Raw genomic sequence first — 19,907 nt, 5'->3', positions numbered from 1 at the left:
AGCTTTATTGACAAGCTATTTACAGGTTAAGAATTCCTAACTTTATTGACAAGCTAAGAGCTGTTACCTACATCAGCTCTTTGAAAGCATTTTTATTGTTATGAAACATACAAGTAGGGAACAGGATGAAGTTGGAGCCATCTGTGGGCCAGCATTTTCATCTCATCAGCTGACTTTATCTCATTGACATCATAATGCTGTACGAATGTGTTCCATACTCGAGTCATCCTGGGGATAAATGATCTCAGATGAAGTGATGTTCTGGAGAAGGGTACAGCCAGAATGAAGTTGCTGCTTTCTGCCCGTCTTGTGGTATAGAAGCTTGCTTCACAGTGTCCTCGAAGTGGATCCAAGTGTGGTACTTTGACAATACTGGCCTTGTACATAACAGTAAGGCCACCCACATCCCTCCTGTGTTAAAGGCTCTGCTGAAATGACAGATCTATCCAGGATTGGTCCAGGCAAGAGATGAGACGTCTTGCTCTGTTCTCTACTCTGTCAAGAAGTTGCAGATGAGAAGGGAGGCAGGCGAACCAAGAAAGTGGAGCATACTTAAGGTGTGAGCATACTTGTGCCTCGTACAAAATCTTGTAACCCCTGCTGTCAAGCAGATGCGAGATACGGCGAAGTGCTGTAAGCTTCCTGGCTGCCTTGTTTGCAAGATTTACAACGGTTTACAAAGTAGGAAATCGATTCTCTGTTCTCTAAGACGAGTGTACTTCAGTGGTTAGTGAGGTTTAAGGTACCACTGATTCCCCTGCTAATCAAGGTAAGAATATTTTAATAGTAGGCGATTCTCAGGTAAGATATATGGACCGTGCATTTTGTAACAGAGACAGAAAGGTCAGATAGAGAGTGTGCTTTCCTTGAGCTGGTGTTGGTGACATAGTCAGCAGGTTGGATAATATTATGGCAGGTAATGGGAACAAGCCTATTATCTGTCTTAGTGCTGGGGGTAATGACAGTGGGTAGGGCAGGAGAGAGGAGCTGCTGGATAAGTACAGGTTAGCCATAGAAGTAATTAAGTCTAAGGGAGGGATCCCAGTCATATGTAGCATCTTGCCTAGAAAGGGAGTGGGCAATGAATGGATGTCTAGGGCAATTGGTATAAATTGCTGGCTAGACAGGTACTGCAAGGAACTTGCAATCCCATTCATTGATAACTGAGACCTATTCTTTGGCAAACGTGATATGTATGCAAGGGATGGGGCTCATCTCTCTGGGGATGGAGTGGTTGCATTAGCCAATTCAACTGAGAGGGTAATTGATGACTTGTCTAGGAATTTAAACTGATAGATTATAGAGGTATGGGTGTTTGTGGGAAACAATCAGGCGGAAGCATTAAGGTTAAAAGCAGCAGTTATTACCAGGATACCTCAGGGATATGTTTAAAAGACAATATTCAAAATAAAGTTGCTAGTAATGGCAAATCAATTGATCAACAAACAAAGAGAGATAGTAGAGGGCAACAAGTGACTAGCTCCCTTAAGGTTTACTAGACAAATAGTAGGAGTCTAAGAAATAGGATAGATGAACTAAGATTACTTACAAGTGTAGGTAATATAGATATTATTGGTATAACAGAGACCTGGTTCAACCTGAAAGATAGAGAAATGCCTTCTGAATGCAACATACAAGGTTATAAACTATTCCACACTGATAGGGTCAACAGGAAGGGTGGTGGTGTGGCGATGTATGTCAGAGAAAATTTAAATTGCTCTCTTAGACATGGTATAAGATTAGAAACATCGAACACAGAATCTGCTTGGCTACAGTTTCTCGAGGGACGTGACAAATTAATTTTGGGTGTGATTTATAGGCCCCCAAACCTTGATAGGGAGGGCAGTAAGCTGTTATGGGACGAAATTCATAAGGCATCTAGATATGAAAATGTTGTGATAATGGGAGATTTTAACTTTAGACAAATTGATTGGAACAATATGACAGGAAATCTTGAGTCTAATGACTTTCTTGATACGGTTCAAGATTGCTTTTTAGAACAGATTATGACAGAACCAACTAGAGGAAACAATCTGCTTAATTTGGTTCTTGCCAACAAAGATTCACTAATTAATAATCTTGGGGTTAATGATGAGCTTGGGGAAAGTGATCACAAATCACTTAGTTCCAATATATCATGGAATTACCCAGATAACTGCAATCAAATCTCTGTCCCAGATTTTCGCTTGGCCGACTTCATGGGACTGAAAAATTACCTGGGTGGGCTAAATTGGGATGTCCTGACTATGGGTCAGGTAGGTGATCTTGGTTGCCAATATGATGTTTTTCAGAGCATAGTTCTAGCTGCCCAGACAACTTTTGTTAAGAGTGGGGAAATTAGATCAAACAAAAATGATCCCAAATGGATGAACAATAGATTAAAACATCTCATTGGTCAAAAGAGAGGCATATATAGGCGTATCAAAAGAGGGAATGGGCAGTTAAGAAATCAATATATTCAATTAAAGAGAGAAATAAAGAAAGGAATAAGAAAAGCAAAAAGGGATTATGAGGCTAAGGTCGCAAGGGATTCAAAGACTAACCCAAAAGGGTTCTTTCAGGTATACAGAAGTAAGATTAGGGACAAGATTGGCTCACTTAAGAGTAACTCTGGTCAGATCACTGACAGTGATAAGGATATGTGTGAAATTCTCAATACCTACTTCCTCTCAGTTTTCACCCAGGAAAATACTAGCAATATTCCTGAAATAATAGATTATGTAGAACAGGATGATAATAAACTATATATGACTGTGGTAACTAGTGACATGGTCCTCAGACAAATAGAGAAATTAAAGCCTAACAAATCCCCAGACCCTGATGAACTGTTTGTAAGGGTGTTAAAGGAATGTAAAGAGGAACTTAGCATACCTTTGGCTAATCTTTTTAACATATCACTACAAACTGGCATAGTGCCTGATAAGTGGAAAATGGCAAATGTAATACCTATTTACAAGGCAGGTGACAGGTCCTTGGCTTCGAACTGTAGACCAATAAGCCTTACCTCCATAGTGGGAAAATTTATGGAATCAATAATTGCCGAAGCAATTCGTAGCCATCTTGACAGGCACAGATTAATTAATGAATCTCAACACGGTTTTACAAAGGAGCATTCCTGTCTTACGAATTTACTAACTTTTTTCACTAACAGTGCATTAGTGTTCGCAATAAAGCTAACAGAATTCTTGGCTTCATATCTAGAAGTACATATAAATAATAGAAGTCCTCAGGTTGTTCTTCAACTCTATATATCCTTGGTTAGGCCTCATTTAGACTATGCTGCACAGTTTTGGTCACCGTATTGCAGAATGAATATAAATGCTCTGGAAAACGTACAGAGGAGGATGACAAAGATGATCCCATGTATCAGAAATTTTCCCTATGAGGATAGACTGAGGGCCCTGAATCTGCACACTCTCGAAAGGAGTAGAATTAGGGGGGATATGATCGAGGTGTATAAATGGAAAACAGGAATAAATAAAGGGGATATAAATAGTGTGCTGAAAATTTCCAGCCAAGACAGGACTCGCAGCAATGGCTTCAAGTTGGAAAAATTCAGATTCAGGAAGGATATAGGAAAGCACTGGTTTGGTAATAGAGTTGTGGATGAGTGGAACAAACTTCCGAGTACAGTTATTCAGGTTAAAACGTTGTGTAGTTTTAAAAATAGGTTAGATAAATACATGAGTGGGCGTGGGTGGGTGTGAGTTGGACCTGACTAGCTTGTGCTGCTGGGTCTGGTGCAGTGCTCCATCCTTGAGTGGAGGTGACCAGACTGGGTGGGTCATTGGGCTAATCCGGGAGGAAGTCATTGGTCTAATCCGGGAGGGGGGGGGACATGGACCTGCTCTGCATGGGTCAGTAGGCTTGTTGCAGTGTTCCTTCTTTCTTATGTTCTTTTTATTATTATTATTATCACACTGGCCGATTCCCACCAAGGCAGGGTGGCCCGAAAAAGAAAAACTTTCACCATCATTCACTCCATCACTGTCTTGCCAGAAGGGTGCTTTACACTACAGTTTTTAAACTGCAACATTAACACCCCTCCTTCAGAGTGCTGGCACTGTACTTCCCATCTCCAGGACTCAAGTCCGGCCTGCCGGTTTCCCTGAACCCCTTCATAAATGTTACTTTGCTCACACTCCAACAGCACGTCAAGTATTAAAAACCATTTGTCTCCATTCACTCCTATCAAACACGCTCACGCATACCTGCTGGAAGTCCAAGCCCCTCGCATACAAAACCTCCTTTACCCCCTCCCTCCAACCTTTCCTAGGCCGACCCCTACCCCGCCTTCCTTCCACTAGACTGATACACTCTTGAAGTCATTCTGTTTCGCTCCATTCTCTCTACATGTCTGAACCACCTCAACAACCCTTCCTCAGCCCTCTGGACAAAAGTTTTGGTAATCCCGCACCTCCTCCTAACTTCGAAACTACGAATTCTCTGCATTATATTCACACCACACATTGCCCTCAGACATGACATCTCCACTGCCTCCAGCCTTCTCCTCGCTGCAACATTCATCACCCATGGGAGGAGAAGGCTGGTAGGTAACTCTTACACAATTCTACTCACTCATTACACACTGTAGTGCATTTGTAATTGGTATTATTCATTGCTATTATTTCATAGGAGCAAGGGGCTAGTACCCTCCTTTTTCCTGCCGCACCCAGGTCCATCTCTGCTCACTTCTAAAGTTTAATTATCCTTTCCCAATGACAGCAATGACACTCTTAACAAGAAATTAGTTCTTAACTATGCCATCAACTACGAGATTCACTAAGTAACATGTCCCAACATACCTCTAACATCAGTCATAGTGTGAATGATGGTAAAGTGTTTCTTTTTTGGGTCACCCTGTCTTGGTGGGAGACAGCCAGTGTGTTAAAGAAAAAAAGTATTCCATGACAAACAACTCCAAAAAAACAAACCTGTATGTCTTTTTTTTCAAAACACTTAGCAACAACAGCACATGGAGAAACACCAGAAGACCAGATGTCAGTTTCAATTTATCAGCCACTGACCTTCCAACAATGAGACAGAGACCCTCAGCCTGGTTTATGTTCTCCATGGGCATTCAAAAACAGGGTAAGATACTGATTTCATCACATAAAAATTCAATTTTTAACATGTCAGTCATCTCCCACCGAGGCAGAGTCTGGGTGACCCAAAAAAGAAAGAAAGACTTTCATCATCATTCAGACATAATCACTGTTATTATGCAGTACAAAAATACAGCTTCTCCTCATACCCCTCCTCCAAATTTCAGGGACCCCCACCCGCCCTTTCCCTTCCACTACAGACTGATAAATCTTAAGTCATTCTGTTTCTCCATTTTCTCTCTTCGACCACCTCCCCCCTTCCTCAGCCCCCCTGGACAACAGTTTTTTAATCCCCCTTTTTTCCCAACCCAAAAAAGTTTTCTGTTATATTCACACCACTTTCCCCCCAGACATGACACTCCCTGCCCCCCCTTCTCCTGCTTTCAAAACCCCCCTTCACCCCTATGGCGTTGTAAACCCCTTCTCCTTCCCCCCTTTTCCTCCAGGACCAAAAATTCTTTGTCCCTGGGCTCCCGTCCACTCATCTTTTTTCCCCATCAATTCTTTATTCCCCCATCTTTTAGACCCATCCGCTGACCTCCCCTCCCAAATATCTGAACGTTCATTCCATCTCTTCCCTAATCTGATAATCTTTCATCACCCCAATCTTTTTTTATCCTCCAAAAACTCTTTTTTATTCCCTTTTAATTTTCTTCTTTTAACCCCACCCAAAATTTATCCCCTTCCCCAACTTCTCTTAGAATCTCCCCCGAGCACATGTCATCAGCAAGAAACAGTGTGTCCCCACTTTTTGTGTGATTCTTTATCTTTTTAAATCCACCTCCCAAGACCCCCCTTTACTTCTCTTACCCCATCATAAAATTTAAAAACCAGGTGACATCACATCCTTTTCTAAGGGCCCACTTTACGGAAAAAAAATTTCCCCCTTTCCCCATCTCTTGAGCCTACTATCCCCTAAAAACCCTTTACTCTTTGTCCTACCTCCTACAAACCCCTTGCAACCACTTCCCCCCATCCACCCTGTCTCGCCTTTTTCCCCCATAAATAAAGCCCTCTTTGTTTCCAAATACTTTACCCCATGTTTCACTGTAAAATGGTCCCCCCCCTCCTTTCCAAACCTCCTTGTTTCTGTACCCTACTTCCTTTTAATTTTTTCCCAATTATAACTCCCCTCCTTTGGGTATTAACATTATCCCCAAATTTTCATCATCCTTTTCCCTTTTATAAAGGAACTGCATTTCTTCCAAACCCTTAAATTTCCCCTTTCCTTTTTTTAAAAAATTTTGGGCCCCTTGGCATCACTAGCGATTAATCCCGCTTACTTTAATCAAAAAATTTTGGGGGATCGATAAAACCTCCCCCGTTTTTCAGGCGCCCAGTAATGCCCTCAAGCCTAAATTCCGCCCGTGCCATTTTTTGCCAGGCTCCGGTAACATGCATAAATTTTTCTTTTTGTTTTTGGTCTTTTCGGGAAAATAGTGAATGGCCCCAAAGCTTCTTTAACCTTACCAATGGGTGAAATTTTGAAATGAAAAAAGATCATTGATAAATGGTGATCTTGGCCTAGTAAAGTTGTCAAAAACCCCAATCAACCATGTCTTTGGGGGCCCCAAAAAGACAATCAAAGGAAGTTTTTTCTTGGGTTTTGTTTTTTGAAACAAAAAATAAGTGATGGAAGATGTTGAAAACTCTTTTTGGGGTTGGATAAATAAAAAACAGCTAGCAGGAGATGCGTCTCAAAGCGATCTATGTGAAAGGCTGGAAGTTGCAGAAAATTTAAAAAAAATAAATCCTAGTGATGATTTTAATTTAAGGCCGAAAATTGGGTTTTAAGTTTAAAAAAGCGTGGGGTCATGTGTGAAAGGCATGGTGAGGCTGCCAGTTCGGCCCCCAAGGGCTGTATGTGCGGGAAATTCAAGGGAAATAGACAGTAAAGGGATGAAACCTGAACAAGTGTTTAATTGTGATGAAACAGGCCTGTTCTGGAAAAAATCCAAGCAGGACCTACTTTATGGGGGAAAAAGGCACTCCCAGGACATAAGCCTATGAAAGACACACTCTGTTGATGTTTGCATGGTGATTCAAAATTAAGCCTTTATTATGTTACTCTGAAACTCCCAGGCGTTCAGGAAAAGAATGTCCCCGGATAATTTTTTTGTGCTGTGGAGGGAAACATGGGCTGGGTTCCTCCCATCCCATCAATCATCACCAGATCTTCAATAAAAGTAAGTGTCATGTAACTGTGCATGCCTTTTTCAGTTTGTGTGTATTAAAATTAACATTTCATGTGGTAAAAAATTTTTTTTTTCATACTTTTGGGTGTCTTGCACGGATTAATTTTATTTCCATTATTTCTTATGGGGAAAATTCATTCACATAACGATTATTTCGCATAACAATTACCCCTCTTGCACGGATTAAAATCGTTAACCGGGGGTCCACTGTAATTGCACCAACCACTCCAAAACTATATCCCCACCTGCTTTTAACATTTCTATCTTTATCCCATCAATCCCGGCTGCCTTACCCCCTTTCATTTTACCTACTGCCTCACGAACTTCCCCCACACTCACAACTGGCTCTTCCTCACTCCTACAAGATGTTATTCCTCCTTGCCCTATACACGAAATCACAGCTTCCCTATCTTCATCAACATTTAACAATTCCTCAAAATATTCCCTCCATCTTCCCAATACCTCTAACTCTCCATTTAATAACTCTCCTCTCCTATTTTTAACTGACAAATCCATTTGTTCTCTAGGCTTTCTTAACTTGTTAATCTCACTCCAAAACTTTTTCTTATTTTCAACAAAATTTGTTGATAACATCTCACCCACTCTCTCATTTGCTCTCTTTTTACATTGCTTCACCACTCTCTTAACCTCTCTCTTTTTCTCCATATACTCTTCCCTCCTTGCATCACTTCTACTTTGTAAAAACTTCTCATATGCTAACTTTTTCTCCCTTACTACTCTCTTTACATCATCATTCCACCAATCGCTCCTCTTCCCTCCTGCACCCACTTTCCTGTAACCACAAACTTCTGCTGAACACTCTAACACTACATTTTTAAACCTACCCCATACCTCTTCGACCCCATTGCCTATGCTCTCATTAGCCCATCTATCCTCCAATAGCTGTTTATATCTTACCCTAACTGCCTCCTCTTTTAGTTTATAAACCTTCACCTCTCTCTTCCCTGACACTTCTATTCTCCTTGTATCCCATCTACCTTTTTCTCTCAGTGTAGCTACAACTAGAAAGTGATCTGATATATCTGTGGCCCCTCTATAAACATGTACATCCTGAAGTCTACTCAACAGTCTTTTATCTACCAATACATAATCCAACAAACTACTGTCATTTCGCCCTACATCATATCTTGTATACTTATTTATCCTCTTTTTCTTAAAATATGTATTACCTATAACTAAACCCCTTTCTATACAAAGTTCAATCAAAGGGCTCCCATTATCATTTACACCTGGCACCCCAAACTTACCTACCACACCCACACCTGAATGCTAAAGTAGGAGAAACTCTCCTACTTTAGCATTCAGGTCCCCTACCACAATTACTCTCTCACTTGGTTCAAAGGCTCCTATACATTCACTTAACATCTCCCAAAATCTCTCTCTCTCCTCTGCATTCCTCTCTTCTCCAGGTGCATACACGCTTATTATGACCCACTTCTCGCATCCAACCTTTACTTTAATCCACATAATTCTTGAATTTACACATTCATATTCTCTTTTCTCCTTCCATAACTGATCATTTAACATTACTGCTACCCCTTCCTTTGCTCTAACTCTCTCAGATACTCCAGATTTAATCCCATTTATTTCCCCCCACTGAAACTCTCCTACCCCCTTCAGCTTTGTTTCGCTTAGGGCCAGGACATCCAACTTCTTTTCATTCATAACATCAGCAATCATCTGTTTCTTGTCATCCGCACTACATCCACGCACAGGTGAAATGGCATACAATATTAGTTATGTGACTTTTTAGCAATCCCTCGGTGTGTGTGCGAGTGTGTGTGTGTGTGCAGGTCTGTGGTTGGTGAGTAGGTAACAAAACTTTTTCGTCTGTGATGCTCTTGAGAGAATTTTTCTGGCTCTGGTGAGGAAGATTGTGGTTCCCTTGTCCAGGTTCAGTACTGTGGTACTTGAGTCACAATGATATCTGAGTCTTGGAGGAAGTTGAGTATCTTCTGTAGTTTTTACTGTCATGCATCACAGTTTCTTCACCTTTGTCTGTGACTGTAATCCTTATGCTGGTATCTTTGGACAAGTTGCTTAAGTGTTTGTGTAGAGCTGCAGTTGAGGTGTCCTGAAGATGACAGTTAGGATTCCCTGTATGTACCCTTTTAGGAAATTTACAGTCAGAGTGTCTTATGTAAATATAATTATAGTTAACTGCATAAGAAATCCTGTTTGATAATCTATGTCTAATAAGTAATCTTTAAGCATTAGGAATCAGTCCTCAGCATCTCAAGCATTTGGAAAATTTAACTCATCTGGGTAACTCCTTTTCTCTTTTCACTCTTACTTCTGGTTGATAAATAACCAAAATTTGGATAATTCACATTTCTCAACTCCACTTAACCAAAGAATTATGATAATACTATGGAAGTACCAAAGGGTCATATACAAATTAATTTGACCCAAAATTTTGGGAAAAATAATAAAATTCTATATTCAGTCATTCTTTCCAAAAATTTATGATAGCAACAATCAGAAAAATCTACATTTTTACTAATTTTTACTCTAAAAATATAAACATACCACATGTGTACCAGTCAGTCATATACACTTGAATTGAATAAAAAGAAATTCATTTTAGTCAAAAAAAAAAAAAAAAAAAATTAATCAGGTTTGTCTGGCATAAGTTTGCTGTACAAGAAAAAAAATCTTGTTCTACAAAGGTGGTCCTACTTAATTTTTATGGTCATTATTCACAATGAAGTTCCAAGAGCACTGGTTGTATGAAGGTACACTAGTATAAAATAAATTTATATTACCTTACCTTTGCTCCTAGAGTCCTATACTTATCTGGGTTCTTCAAAAAATCTACAAATTCCATAACCTCTTGTTTGGCTTCCTTAGCACCAGCAACATCAGAAAATTTGACACCTCGTCCAGACCCAGGCAGGAGTGGGTCAATGATGGTGAACTTGGCTCGAGTCATCTGAGTCTGGAAATAATACATACACAAATATACAGAGAACTGCACTCAAATGCACTGCAACAAAATCACAGTTTGAAGCAGCATTATTATGAGGTTTACTGAAAAGCCATTAATTATATTACAGTGGAACCCCGGTTTTCGTCCGGTCTGGTTATCGTACAATTCAGTTTTTGACCACTTTTTTTGGCAAAATTTTCTCCGTTTTCGCACATCCACTTGGAAATCATCCGTACCAGATGCGTCCTTTCTCGTTCACTAAGAATGTCCCTCTAGTCTTAACGCTATAGTAATAATACACCTACCATCCGACTTACGACCTGCTCGACATACGACCATTCGACTTACGATCGTGTTTTCTATGCCAAATTTCTGGGAAATAAACAACTGTTTGTGTTGTACACAGTGCTTATCCTAAACTTTACAGTATAAAATACAGTACTAACAGCATAAAAAACAAAGAAAAATTTAAATACCAAAATAAAACAACAAAATAAAATCATTACAAAAATGTGATGTTGATATTCAGTAGTAAGGTTCGACTTACGTCCATTTCGACTTACGACTGCTTTGTCGGAACCAAACTCAGTCGTAAGTCGGATGGTACCTGTACTAATACGTAATAATACCCACTCTTTGGCACATTAATGTCTTATTTTACGTTAATATAGACATTTTCACTAATCCATCTATGATATTTTCTTCAAATTATATAAGAAATGCGTTACATAGCACATAAACATGCTATGTTTATATGCTATGGAGGGGTGGTTGCCGGGCAGAGGGAAAACATTATGTAATATTAATAATACTCACTCTTGGGCACATTAAAGGTCTTATTTTACATTAATATAGACATTTTCATTAATCCATCTATGATATTTTCTTCAAAATTATAAGAAACACATTACATAGCACATAAACACGCAATGTTTATATGCTATGGAGGGGTGGTAGTCAGGTGGAGGGAAACATTACGTTTTCTCTAGTCCAGCACCAGAGAAAATGTGTATGAATCTGCATTGGCCCAGTCACCCCCTTAAAACATAATGCTTTTTTTACAATTTTCGGCATGAATTATTCATTACTTCTCCCTTTGTTTATGATGGCATCTAAAGGTAGTTGTTAGAAACGATTAAACTCAGTGAACATGGTATATCAATGGTAATAATATGGCCCTGGGGCGCATTAAATATCGTGTACCTATATTGGTAAAAATTAGGAGTGTGGAGTTAATAAAAGTATTAGTCAGAGGGATGAAGAGGGGTTGTTGAGGTGATTTGGTCATTTAGAGAGAATGGGTCAAAGTAGAATGACATGGAGAGCATATATTACAACCCAGAATTTCAAATGGCCTGTTATCCTGGGTGTAAAGGGAGCAAAATAAACACAGCAGAAAAACTTTTGACTTATATTATCCTTCACCAATTTAGAACAGAAGTATGTACACTATATACACTATGTACAGCGATAGGTATTAGTGCACTCCACGGTAAGCAAGGCAGAATAGAAGCCACTAGAGAGCAGACCGTGCTTCAACCAGCTCTAGAATGGGAATGACAAGGGCAGACAGGAGAGTGGTACCCACATAACCTCTGCGATTGCCAAAACCATCTTCTTATTGGCTGGAACCTGGTTACTGGTTGAAAAACGGGGCCCTATCGTCAACCCTCAGCCACCTGGGTCGCTGGTTGGGGGAGATAGCCTGTGAACGAGGATGTGTACATGCGCCAAATAAAGGTTACGTACTCTTTGCATGCCACAGCGTATAAATCTATAGGGTAAGGAAGGCGGGGTAGGGGTCGTCCTCGACCTTAGTTAAACTTAAGTTAATTTTAAGCCTGCCCATAATGCTATGCATTCAAGTGGCTTTGGCATGCTGCATTTAACTGTATTTTTTGTACTTCTCTGTATCATGTTCAAATTAATAAATAAATAAATAAATAAATAAATAAAAGGAGGTTCTGTGGGTGAGGGGCTTGGACTTCCAGCAATCATGTGTGAGTGTGTTAGATAGGTGTGAATGGAGACGAATGGTATTTGGGACCTGATGAGCTGTTGGAGTGTGAGCAGGGTAATATTTAGTGAAGATATTCAGGGAAACCGGTTATTTTTATACATAGCCACACTTGAGTCCTGGAAATGAGAAGTACAATGCCTGCACTTTAAAGGAGTGGTTTGGGATATTGGCAGTTTGGAGGGATATGTTGTGTATCTTTATATGTGTATGCTTCTAAACTGTTGTATTCTGAGCACCTCTACCAAAACAGTGATTATGTGTGAGTGAGGTGAAAGTGTTGAATGATGATAAAAGCATTTTCTTTTTGGGGATTTTCTTTCTTTTTGGGTCACCCTGCCTCGGTGAGAGACGGCCGACTTGTTAAAATAAAAAAAAAAAAAAATGTAGGTAGATGTAGGTATTCTAGGTAGTAGGTTGGTAGACAGCAACTGCCCAGGGAGGTACTACCGTCCTGCCAAGTGAGTGTAAAACGAAAGCCTGTAATTGTTTTACATGATGGTAGGATTGCTGGTGTCCATTTTTCTGTCTCATAAACATGCAAGGTTTCAGGTACATCTTGCTACTTCTACTTACACTTAGATCACACTACACATACATGTACAAGCATATATATACACACACCCCTCTGGGTTTTCTTCTATTTTCTTACTAGTTCTTGTTCTTGTTTATTTCCTTACCTCCATAGGGAAGTGGAACAGAATTCTTCGTCTGTAAGCCATGCGTGTTGTAAGAGGCGACTAAAATGCCGGGAGCAAGGGGCTTGTAACCCCTTCTCCTGTATATATTACTAAATGTAAAAGGAGAAACTTTCATTTTTCCTTTTGGGCCACCCCGCCTCGGTGGGATACGGCGGGTGTGTTGAAAGAAAGAAAGAAGATGTAGGTATGTAGCCCAGGTGGATTACATACCTACATCTACCAGCTACCTACACCTGACTTCCTACAAATAGGTACTACTCACCTCTCGCCCTACATTAAGACTACAAATATTTTAAGGTAAGTAATGAATGTACTGTTGGTGGATGACCACAGGGAAAAGCTAACCACTGAAGAGCTGCAACACTATAGTTATTCTCTATAAAATTTATTTTTTGTTAATATTTTTGGGTGTCTGGAATGGATTAATTGGATTTACATTATTTCTTATGGGAAATATTACTTCAGTTTTCATACAAATCGGTTTTCGGCCGACCTTCTGGAACGGATTAAAGATGAAAACCGGGGTTCCACTGTCCAGCCAATATTATACCTTCTTTATGACATTATACCTGCTAAGTTTAAGTTTTCCAAAATACAGTATAAAACATTTAGATTTTTTTCATTAACACATTGGCCATTTCCCACCAAGGCTGGGGGACCAGAAAAAGAAATGCTTTCATCATCATTCACTCCATCACTGTCTTGCCAGAGGTGTGCCCACACTACAGTTCAAAAACTGCAATATATCAACACCCCTCCTTCAGAGTGCAGGAACTGTACTTCCCATCTCCAGAACTCAAGAAATATTTTTTTATAATCTGTAAGGTACTCTAAGCACATACAGTGGACCTCTCAATGACATGTATAGAGATCGGAATAATGGTTCACCAGGTGTAAAATAAAAGTATTGAATTTTTCCATATAAGCCTATGTTGTAACTTGAAATGGGAACTGGGACAATAATATTCCATATATAATTCTTACTAATTTTTTCAGTGATGAAATGTAATACAGGTAAATATGTTTTTGTCAGCGTGATGGATACATTATTATGAAGAGGCACAGTGGTCTTGTATTCCCCATTTTAAGACGGCATAGCACTAAAAATATGAAAAAAATTACCAAAATACAGAAAGAAATATCATATCATGTTTTTGTAATTGATTAATAGTCTGTAGGCCATCACAATCATACAACCTAATAATAGTCAATATCAGTCGATGACCTAGCGGTCATGACAACCATATAACTCAATATCAGTCAATGACGTAGAGGTCATTACTAGCATTCAACCCAATAACAGTCATCACAACCATACAACCCAATAGCATTCAATGGACTAGAGGCCATCACTACCATTCAACCCAATAACAATTATCACAACTATACAATCCAGCAATAACACACAATTTGATAATTCTCTCAGTATTCTGATAACTGATCATACTTTTTTGTGTTATAAATTCATAAAATGAAAGGTGTAACACCACTATGTCATCTACTAAACAATGAATCCTTCTCTGGAGAAAGGAGGGATGATTTGTGGGCTGTGCAGTATGTAATAATGACATTCTTCCTCTCTCTCAGACATGATCACAACCTATTTTTCCTGGGGTGATAAACAATTAAATATATAATACAGAGGGTGTTATTATAATCATAATGGAGCACTAAACCCTTCAGGGTCATATAGCGCTGACACAAAAGAGAAGTTAAGCACTTTTCTTGTAATTTTTGGCATCATTCTAATTTAATGGACACTCGGACAAAACTCCCCCATTAATCTAATATCAAAGGTTTACAGTACATTCAGCATTTAAATCCTTCAACTCACCATTCCTTCAATACTAAGTGACCCTTTGATATTCATATTCCTTGAGAGGAGGGACACTATAATAGCCACTACAATTATAGATGCCAGAAGTCTGCCTGCTGTGTCGCCGCTCCTTTCATACACTATGGGAGCCCCTTGATCCGGTGAAATGCCAAATTTAGATTCAGCTTCACGCAGACGCTCTTCAAAATGTTGAAGATCGACTATGTTCATGTGAAATGTTCTCTGTTCCATCTGAAATTCAAACCCAAAAATGTTTAATATGCTGATGTATGTTAGGGATGGGACAATACCGATATCCAATTTTTGGCAGATACCGATATCCAATTTTTGGCAGATACCGATACTTTTCCAATATTTTTCATTTACCCCAAAAAATTAATAATGACTAAGAGCTGTGCCCCTGAAGGAAGCTACTGCACTTACACTAGGAGCTGTGTCCTTGAAGGAAGCTACTGTACCTACACTACGAGCTGTGTCCCTACCTTCTTGCCCTTGATGACTGCACCTTCATGGAGGATAATGGTTACGATGTCCAAGTCAGGTCGAACAATCACTTCTTCCACTTCACCTTTGCCAAGCATCTGATGGACAAACTCGTTCCAAGAGACATAACGAGCCACCTGAGAGAGAAGTGTAGAAGAGAAGCCATGTGGTACTTTCAATCGCACATAATGATATTGTACTTTTATAGTTTTGAATTTATATTCTCCTGGCAAACTGAACAGGAATGCCATGTACAGTAAGAAAATTTGGTATTACAACAATTTTCAAGTTAAATGTTCATAGTACTGTAGACCCAGTGTCTTGACTGACCTCTGGCTGGTTGCTGCTAGGGAAGAGGAGAGAAATGATCGCAATAAACATATATGCCGTTAACATCCACAGAGCTGCCTTGGCTAGCATGCCCTTCCTCTCATTATTGTCATTATCTTTATTACCTCCACTTGAGCTGTTCTTCTGTGGACCCTCACTGCCTCCTCCAGGTTGAGTCAACTGAGAGGCAGAAGTATGCAGGCTACGTTGTAGTATTGCTATCTGTTTTGACTGAGGTATTCCAGATCTTTAAAGGAAAAACACATCAGATTTAAAATAAAAATTAATGATAACCTAAATTTAATAACTTAATAATAAAAAATGCTAGTGTGATCACGTATTTGAAGCTACAGTAGTACAAGTACAGTGGAACCTCAAAAATCGAACGTATCACATATCGAACGTTTCGAAAATAGGACCATTTTTTCGGACAAACTGTGTCCCTATTATTGAATGTGCCCCTATTTTCAGACCGCCGGGTATGGGACCTGTCTGCCACCCGCTCTGTCTGCGTCCCCGCGCAGGCGCCGTGAGCAGTCTAGCTTTGTTTATGCTTGAGTGAACACTAACCTGCGCTCTCATTCACGCATTTTACGATTATTTCATTGTGTTTAGTGCTTGTGGGACTGTGAAGTAAGCTGCCATGGGCCCAAAGAAACTTGCTAGTGGTACCCCTGTGGTAAAGAAAGTGAGAAACACCATAGATGTGAAGAAGGAAATAATACAGAAGTATGAGAGTGGTGTGAGACTTGTTGAGCTTGCCAGGATATATGGGAAAAACAAGTCGACCATCGGTTCTATCCTGTCAAAGAAAGAACAAATCAAGGAAGCTGATATTGCGAAAGGTGTTAATATAGGGAGTGGATGAGGTGCCTTCTTCAAAGATTAAGGAGATTTGTGCCAAGTGGAATGATGTCCAAATGTTTGTGCAGAAGTACCACCCTGAGCAAGCTGAAACAAGCATCTTTGCAACAAGTTCAGTGACAGAACCATGTCCCATTTTAGGGAAATGTTAAAGAGGCGCCAGAAACAGAGGACTGTGGACAGTTATTTTGTGAGACAGGGGTCCAGTGACTCTCAAGCTGGTCCTAGTGGCATTAAAAGACAAAGAAGGGAAGTAACCCCAGAGAGGACTTTACCTGAAGTCCTCATGGAGGGGGATTCTCCTTCCAAACACTAACCCCAACTCCCTCTCTCCTCCTCCCTATCTTCCAGATGCCATCACCAATCTTCAATAAAGGTAAGTAAAAATGTTATTTTATATGTATTACTATACATAATTAAAAACTATAGTGTTTGTTGTATGTAAAACTGTAATTAATCTCTATAAAATGTATTTTTTGTGTGAATATTTTTGGGTTTCTGGAATGGATTAATTGTATTTCCATTATTTCTTATGGGAAATATTGCTTTGAATTTCAGACTTTTCGAATTTAGAACTAGCTCCTGTTAATACTGCAGTAACAGAGTCATTTGTGATGGGCAAGGCAGAAAATCCCAAAGCACATTAAGGAAGTGTTACACCATGGTAATGACTAAAGAAATGCACAGACTTTCAGAAACCAGCTCGATCATAGCTTTGTGCCGTCAGTGAAAGGTTGTATCAAGAGTACTGGGGTGCCTGAGTGCAGAAAAATTGTTAAGCTTTTAGATAACTGCAGGGCTCATCCTCCTGCTGAATTGGGATAATATTATGCTTGAAAATTCTTTACCATCTATTTTAACCTCAAACAATCTATAAAACTTAAAGTACCATATCATGGACACCTTTTTAAGGCATCTGACCCTCCATGCCAGAGGGGTAAAATCTTTCCTCAAGTAATTTACAATTAAGAATGTAATCTGGGATGTTTCCAAGGCTTAGAAAGACAATAAACAAACAACTTCATTTCCTTAACAGACATCTGCTGATTTTTTCTGCATTTGGCACAATAGTAACTCTAATTCCCGCATTAATAATTTGTAAGATCAAGTGTTTTTAGCCATTTCTTTACCATTTCTCTCTCTTTTTTTATATGAATGTGTGTATATGTGTGCGTGTGTGCATGTGTGCACGTGTGTGTACTTACCTATTTGTACTCACCTATTTGTGGTTGCAGGGGTCGAGTCTTAGCTCCTGGCCCCGTATTGCGACCCCTGAATGGGTTTCAATGTATATAATGTATACTACCTGTTCATATAATTTTATATTGCTTATATTTGCGATATTAGCTAAATCGTAAATATATTGCTTTATATTATTATTTGACTTAGTTATATTATTAGGTAGAATGTAACATTCATATATTATTCAGTGCTCATGGTTTGAGTGTTAAGTAGCTGACAGCATTGTCTAACTACTGTGTTTTCTCTCCACTCGTTACGCTGCCGGCTTCTCTATGTTGGTGGGCAGCAGCAGTCCACGGAGAGTCACGTGATCAGGGGGGGTGATCACACTTCGCCTGGAGTAGTCTGTCTGGCCTGCGCTGGTCTCTTGTCAGTTGGACATGCTTCTAGCAAGAGGTCCCTCTACTCCTCTCCCTTGTGGGCCCTTGTTGGAAGATCGTCTCTGCTGCTTTCTTGTTGTTGGTTCTGTGGAACTCTGTTCACAGAACATGGCCTAGACTTAATGATTTTCAACGTTGTACTGAGGTTGTGTGTCGCATAGACACTCTGAGAAACTCAGGTCCTGAGCTGTAGCTTCTGACCTAATTTGTACTGGTATCTGTGTACTGTCACAGTTGGGGATTTTCTAATGGTGAACTTAGATTCAGTAGTATGGGAGTTTTGTGACTTTTGTGGAGGATCTGCTGATAGTCCCTACTTAGTGTCATTATATTATCTCCTTGTTCCTGATTGTGTCGCTGTTGCTTGTTATATTGCTGTTCTGCTTATCAGTCGTTTTATTGTTCAACCAAGCTGTTCTGATTGCCAGGTTGGTCAAGAAGTTAGTTAGACTGACTTTGTCAGTCACTGGTTAAGTCTAGTCGAGTCTTGAGACATAGCGAACTACTTAGAGCACTTACACACACACACACAAACTTACTTGTATATATTTGTATTATGTTATTAAATGTTAACGATGTACCAGACGGTACTTAAAAGCCATTAAGATGTGATATGTGCCTTCAGCACATATCACATGAGAGAAGTGTAGGAACTTGTATCCTATATTATATTCAACTGATTACTATAATTTAATTTGATAATATATGCCTAGACAATTTTGTTATTAATAAACTTATTCAATTTTAATTTCTTTAGTTAGTAGCCTACCAAACCATACCATGGGCGGGGATAGAACCCACGATCAGAGAGTCTCAAAACTCCAGACCGTCGCGTTAGCCACTGGACCAGCTAGCCACAATAAGATTCGTCCAACTAGGTATATTTCTACACCATAGGAAGGTTAGCATAGGCACCACTGTGACCACAAATCTCCAGCTAGTGTGGCCATGACGAACTCTAGCTCAAGTCCCCTCAAAGCCGTTAACATGACTTAGTAGTTTTAGTAGCCTACCAGTTGTAATCCTGAAGCACTATTAATTCTTATTGAATTCTAATGGATAATTGGACCAGGATACTGACTAATTGTTACGAAAACCCAGTAACAGGTTGGATGCTAGAAGGGCAGTCCTTTCTAGTATTCACTGGAGATCTCTATGCTTATTAGAAATCGCGTTTTTTGTAACACCCCGCCTCATCACTGGTTGCTACTGTGTGTGTCTGGTGTGTGTGGTGTGTGTGTGTGGTGTGTGTGTGTGTGGTGTGTGTGTGTGGTGTGTGTGTGTGTGGTGTGTGTGTGTGTGTGTGTGTGGTGTGTGGTGTACTCACCTAGTACTCACCTAGTTGAGGTTGCGGGGGTCGAGTCCGAGCTCCTGACCCCGCCTCTTCACTGATCGCTACTAGGTCACTCTCCCTGAGCCGTGAGCTTTATCATACCTCTGCTTAAAGCTATGTATGGATCCTGCCTCCACTACATCGCTTCCCAAACTATTCCACTTACTGACTACTCTGTGGCTGAAGAAATACTTCCTAACATCCCTGTGATTCATCTGTGTCTTCAACTTCCAACTGTGTCCCCTTGTTACTGTGTCCAATCTCTGGAACATCCTGTCTTTGTCCACCTTGTCAATTCCTCTCAGTATTTTGTATGTCGTTATCATGTCCCCCCTATCTCTCCTGTCCTCCAGTGTCGTCAGGTTGATTTCCCTTAACCTCTCCTCATAGGACATACCTCTTAGCTCTGGGACTAGTCTTGTTGCAAACCTTTGCACTTTCTCTAGTTTCTTTATGTGCTTGGCTAGGTG

General features: G+C 39.9%; 1 protein-coding gene across 3 annotated transcripts in view; it reads right to left on the bottom strand.

Annotated features, from left to right (window-relative positions):
* Nucleotides 1–19,907, bottom strand: part of Spg7 (SPG7 matrix AAA peptidase subunit, paraplegin) — a 105,665-nt gene that overhangs the window by 59,053 nt on the left and 26,705 nt on the right. For all 3 annotated transcript variants that reach the window (XM_070103645.1, XM_070103646.1, XM_070103647.1), the window contains exons 4-7: nt 15,619–15,865; nt 15,288–15,425; nt 14,803–15,036; nt 10,092–10,259 (exon numbers count right to left, since the gene is read on the bottom strand). In XM_070103645.1, the coding sequence (XP_069959746.1) occupies nt 10,092–10,259; nt 14,803–15,036; nt 15,288–15,425; nt 15,619–15,865 (787 nt within the window). The remainder of the gene's footprint in view (nt 1–10,091; nt 10,260–14,802; nt 15,037–15,287; nt 15,426–15,618; nt 15,866–19,907) is intronic.

Source organism: Cherax quadricarinatus, chromosome 86, assembly GCF_038502225.1.
Source record: "Cherax quadricarinatus isolate ZL_2023a chromosome 86, ASM3850222v1, whole genome shotgun sequence".
Taxonomy (NCBI): domain Eukaryota; kingdom Metazoa; phylum Arthropoda; class Malacostraca; order Decapoda; family Parastacidae; genus Cherax; species Cherax quadricarinatus.
The sequence above is the reverse complement of the archived record's forward strand: the minus strand, read 5'-3'. Positions and strand labels throughout refer to the sequence as shown.